This window comes from Austrofundulus limnaeus, unplaced genomic scaffold (genome assembly GCF_001266775.1).
Source record: "Austrofundulus limnaeus strain Quisiro unplaced genomic scaffold, Austrofundulus_limnaeus-1.0 Scaffold460, whole genome shotgun sequence".
NCBI lineage: Eukaryota > Metazoa > Chordata > Actinopteri > Cyprinodontiformes > Rivulidae > Austrofundulus > Austrofundulus limnaeus.
Window position 1 is genome coordinate 210,675 of NW_013952862.1, and position 4,199 is coordinate 214,873.

Sequence of the window (4,199 nt, forward strand, 5' to 3'; positions counted from 1 at the left end):
ATGATACATTGATAATGAATTAATTCATTATATTCTGGCAAAATGCAATTTATCTGCCTATTTTTCCACCTTTGGACTTAATCCTCGTTTCGATGTGATGGGTCACATAAATTTTAATGTGGTAGTAGCTGAGACTGATCCACAGCAGACGTTCTGAGCTCTATTTGCACGCAAGCTAATTTAAAGATGGCCGCCACAGCTGACTGATATTAGAAAACAAAAATGGCTACAACTTGTGCAGTTTTACAGATATGTTGCTTAAAATTGGTACATTTTTTAACAGTAAATTTAATTAGAAAAATAAAGCACTAATGACTAATTAACTCACCTGTACGTTACCTGTTGCAGCTATTCAAAGGTGTACAAACAACAGGAGGTATCGGTGGGGACTACAGCTGTGCAAACTCCTAGTTTTTGTTTTCACTTGCTGTGTTGCTGGTTATTTTTCTATCTACATTAAATATGAACACTTTTGGTTCAAATACAATTAGGGTTGTCAACTTCCAGTAATTCTAAGGGACATTTTTTAAATTAGTCTTTTTTTTTTTTGTAAATGTAAAATATGAGTTTCTGCCCTCTCAGATTGTGGAGCTGGTTGTGGACAACAGTCGCTCAGCTGACGGGGAGGTGGAAGGTCTGACAGACGGGTTCACGGCGCTCGAGTTCCTCAGCATGGTCAACGTGGGTCTGAGCTCTTTGGCCAAGCTTCCCTCTCTGCCCAAACTACGCAAAGTAAGAAGCTCTCCTCTGGACTAAAGACCGTTGCTTTGATCAGCAGGTTGTTTTCCTGTCATGGTTTGTTTATGAAGTGAAGCTGTAATACACCCGTCTGTCCACCAGGTGTCAGTGTTTCTCTGATGTTCTTTTTCTGAATGTAGCCTCAGCTCTCCTCCTCTTTCTCCAGCTGGAGCTGAGCGACAACAACCTGTCGGGGTCTCTGGAGACCCTCGCGGAGAAATGTCCTAACCTGACCTACCTCAACCTGAGCGGGAACAAGATCAAGGAGCTGAACACTTTGGAGGCGCTGGTCAGTCCGTTCTTCTTTTCTTTTGCGAAGCGACTGTGGGTGTTTAGAGATGCTCAGCTGCTGCTGTCGTCCCCGCAGCAAAACCTGAAGAGCCTGCAGAGTCTGGACCTGTTCAACTGTGAGATCACGTCTCTGGAGGACTACAGGGAGAGCGTCTTCGATTTGCTCCCTCAGGTCACCTACTTGGACGGCTTCGACCAGGAGGACAACGAGGCACCGGACTCGGAAGCCAACGACGAAGGTGAAGACGTTCAACAGAACGTGGATGCCTCCGCCTCGGTCCTGTCTTAGTTTCACGGTGGTCTCTGTTCGCAGATGAAGACGGCGAGGACGGGGCGGGGCCAACCGGGGACTACGGCGAGGAGGATGATGAAGAGGATGATGAGGATGGCTCAGAAGGAGGAGAGGTGGGGCTGAGCTTTCAGGTGAACCAGGGCAATCAGGTGGGCAACTCAGCCTTTAGTCTGTGGGTGGATCCATAGCAGACATCCCGTCCCATCCCATCATGCACCTGTGCTGAGCAACTTGCCTTTAGTCTGTGGGTGGATCCATAGCAGACCCCCTATCCCATCCCATCATGCACCTGTGCTGATCCAGGCAGAGAACAGAGCCCTGCTTCAATGCTGCTATCTGTTTATTACAGAACACTAGATTTGACTTGAGCGGACTCAGTAGGTGTTTGTTAACCAATTTTCGTGGCTTCAGTCTTTGACAGTTATAGTCAGGAGTTTTAGTTAAAGTGCCTGTGACATGCCTATCCTTCAAATACAAAAAGTCAAAGAAAATATCTTCATATTTAGGAAAATATAGGCATAAAACACACAATTTACCCCGTTTTGTCCCATAACTGGCATATTTTCCTTTGCATTTGGCTCAGCCAAAGTGAAACAGGAAGTGACATCAAAGGGGAACTTTTTAAGAAAGAAACCTCCCTGGTCTTTGTTTATTAAAGCATTATTTGATGACTTTTCTCCAATCAGAAAATTCCCGTCTGTCTGTGTTGTTAGCTGTTGTAGCAGCGCTCTGTTCACATGCAGACATTCCCCTTTGACATCACTTCCTGTTATTTCACATGCAAATATCTAAACAACTGTTCATCTTAGTGTGAAATTTCTTTTGCAATATGTTATCAGTGTTATCTTTCCAAAAGTGCAATCACGTTTATCACAAAAAATTCATGTCACAGGCACTTTAAAATGGGTTTGATTTAGTTCAGGTGATGAATTTATCTCGGGTGTAAAAATGGACGCCTCTGAACCAGTCTGTCGCTAAAAGGCGATGATGATGATGATGTTTTGTGTGTGTTTGTTTGTGTTGTATCTGTTTGTTGCCAAAAAACCTCATGAACCACTGGATGGATTTTAATAACATGTTAGCTTTTTAGCCGAAGCTAAGCTGCTCTTTGTCTGTTTGGCGTCTRCAGGAAGAGTACGACGACGAGGAAGACTATGCAGAAGAAGAAGGTGAGTCATAACGCTGCGGCTGACGTTGCAACCCCCCCGGCGGCTTGTTCCAGGCTGTGATTGGTCCGGTCTGTCTCCGCAGAGGAACAGGCGGGCGTTCACGGACAGAAGAGAAAGAGAGACGTAGACGACGAGGGCGAGGACGATGACGAGGACGAAGACAACTAGCCCAGCACCCGACCGCCCGTCTGCGCGTCGTCCCCCCCTCCCGTCTCTGTCTGTTTCAGTCCTCCTGCCGGACCCGACCTCCATCCGACAGCAGCCGCGCCGCTGCGTCCTGAGATAGTTGGTTTCAGTTTGTTGTAGAATCACGTGTTGTTTTTAGATCAAATATAAAAATTTACACAAAGATTTTATCTGAACTTTACCTGCTGGTTTCCCGCTGAAGACTCCACACGTTTCCCTTTAAAGAAAAAACCTGGTCCAGGTTCTGAGTCTGCCTCCTCTCCGAACTACATCTCACTGGATGACAAGCCCGGCTGCTGCAGCTCCTCCCTTGAATCAGGTCCTCAAGCACAGAAGRTCATCCAGAAACTGATTTTTTTTTTTAGATCTTCAGAGACAACTTTTAAAATCCTGCTGGCCTCCGGTGCAGACTCAGTGTTTGTTCGCTCTTTAAAATCAAACAAAAAAACAAAAAAAAAAGGCTGGTTGGATTTGTTTTAATAGTTTTTAATCCGTCTCTCAGCTGTGCTTAATTTAAAACAGAAGATAATATTTTACAGGATCAGCACATACAAATTAACAGTAGCATCACCAGCATTAACAAAAAAACAAACAGTTTTCTCTGTGAACAAACCTTTAAAATCCCTCCTCTTTTGTCTGACGTAAACAGTGATTTATTTGTTAAAGTAACCCGTCTGCAGCCTGCGACTAAACACGTCTTGTTGTCCGGACAGTTTTATTTATTTATTTATAAATTTGAGCCTGTGTGTGTGTTTGTGTTGATGACCTGCGTGCTGGAACTGTTCCTGTCTGAAGACCAGTTCATGGTTTTTACACGTCCACGCCAACAAAAAATAAATCACAGTCATTCCTATAAACGGTAAAACCAGCCACACACAGGTCCTGTGACTACCACACCTGCTTTCTTTGTTTTTCTCAGACGTGGAGTTTATGTTGAATCTGATAAACGATAAAAAACATCAACTGGTCTGCAGAATAGTAGCAATATGTATTACATACCTGGTACTTAATACCTAGTATGTTCTTGTACCTGTATTATGACGTGACTTTGTTACTCTGGACATAGTATATACCCAGCAGGTATTCAATACAACCTGGTATATACCCAGTTTGTACCTGGTACTGTAAGTACTAGGTGTTTACATACTTAGTAAGTACTCTGTGCAAACCTGATATATACCTGGTATGTACAGAGTAAATCCTAGTAAATACCCAGTACATACTCAGTAAGTACCAAATATGTACCCTGTACATACCTGATCAGTACTAAGAAAATATCTGTCAAGTACCTGGTCCATTTCTTGTAAGTACCAGATACCTACTTAGTATATACTTGGTAACTACTCAGTATGTACTTAGTTTATAATTGGTACATACCCAGTATATGTCTTGTTAGTACCAGATACATACCCAGTACATACTCATAACTTCTCAGTACCTACTTGGTATATACCCAATAAATGTCTTGTTAGTACCAGATATGTACCCAGTACATACTTGTAACTACTCAGATTTATACCTAG

At 43.3% G+C, this 4,199-nt stretch overlaps 1 protein-coding gene across 2 annotated transcripts in view; it reads left to right on the top strand.

The window, feature by feature from the left end:
• Positions 1-3,270, top strand: part of anp32e (acidic (leucine-rich) nuclear phosphoprotein 32 family, member E) — a 6,223-nt gene extending 2,953 nt beyond the window's left edge. The window contains exons 2-7 of one of the 2 annotated variants that reach the window (XM_014025182.1): positions 583-732; positions 905-1,027; positions 1,106-1,268; positions 1,343-1,470; positions 2,451-2,490; positions 2,573-3,270. In XM_014025182.1, the coding sequence (XP_013880636.1) occupies positions 583-732; positions 905-1,027; positions 1,106-1,268; positions 1,343-1,470; positions 2,451-2,490; positions 2,573-2,658 (690 nt within the window). In that variant the 3' untranslated portion in view covers positions 2,659-3,270. The remainder of the gene's footprint in view (positions 1-582; positions 733-904; positions 1,028-1,105; positions 1,269-1,342; positions 1,471-2,450; positions 2,491-2,572) is intronic. The other variant, XM_014025183.1, reaches the window with a different exon arrangement.
• Positions 3,271-4,199: the final 929 nt, after the last annotated feature.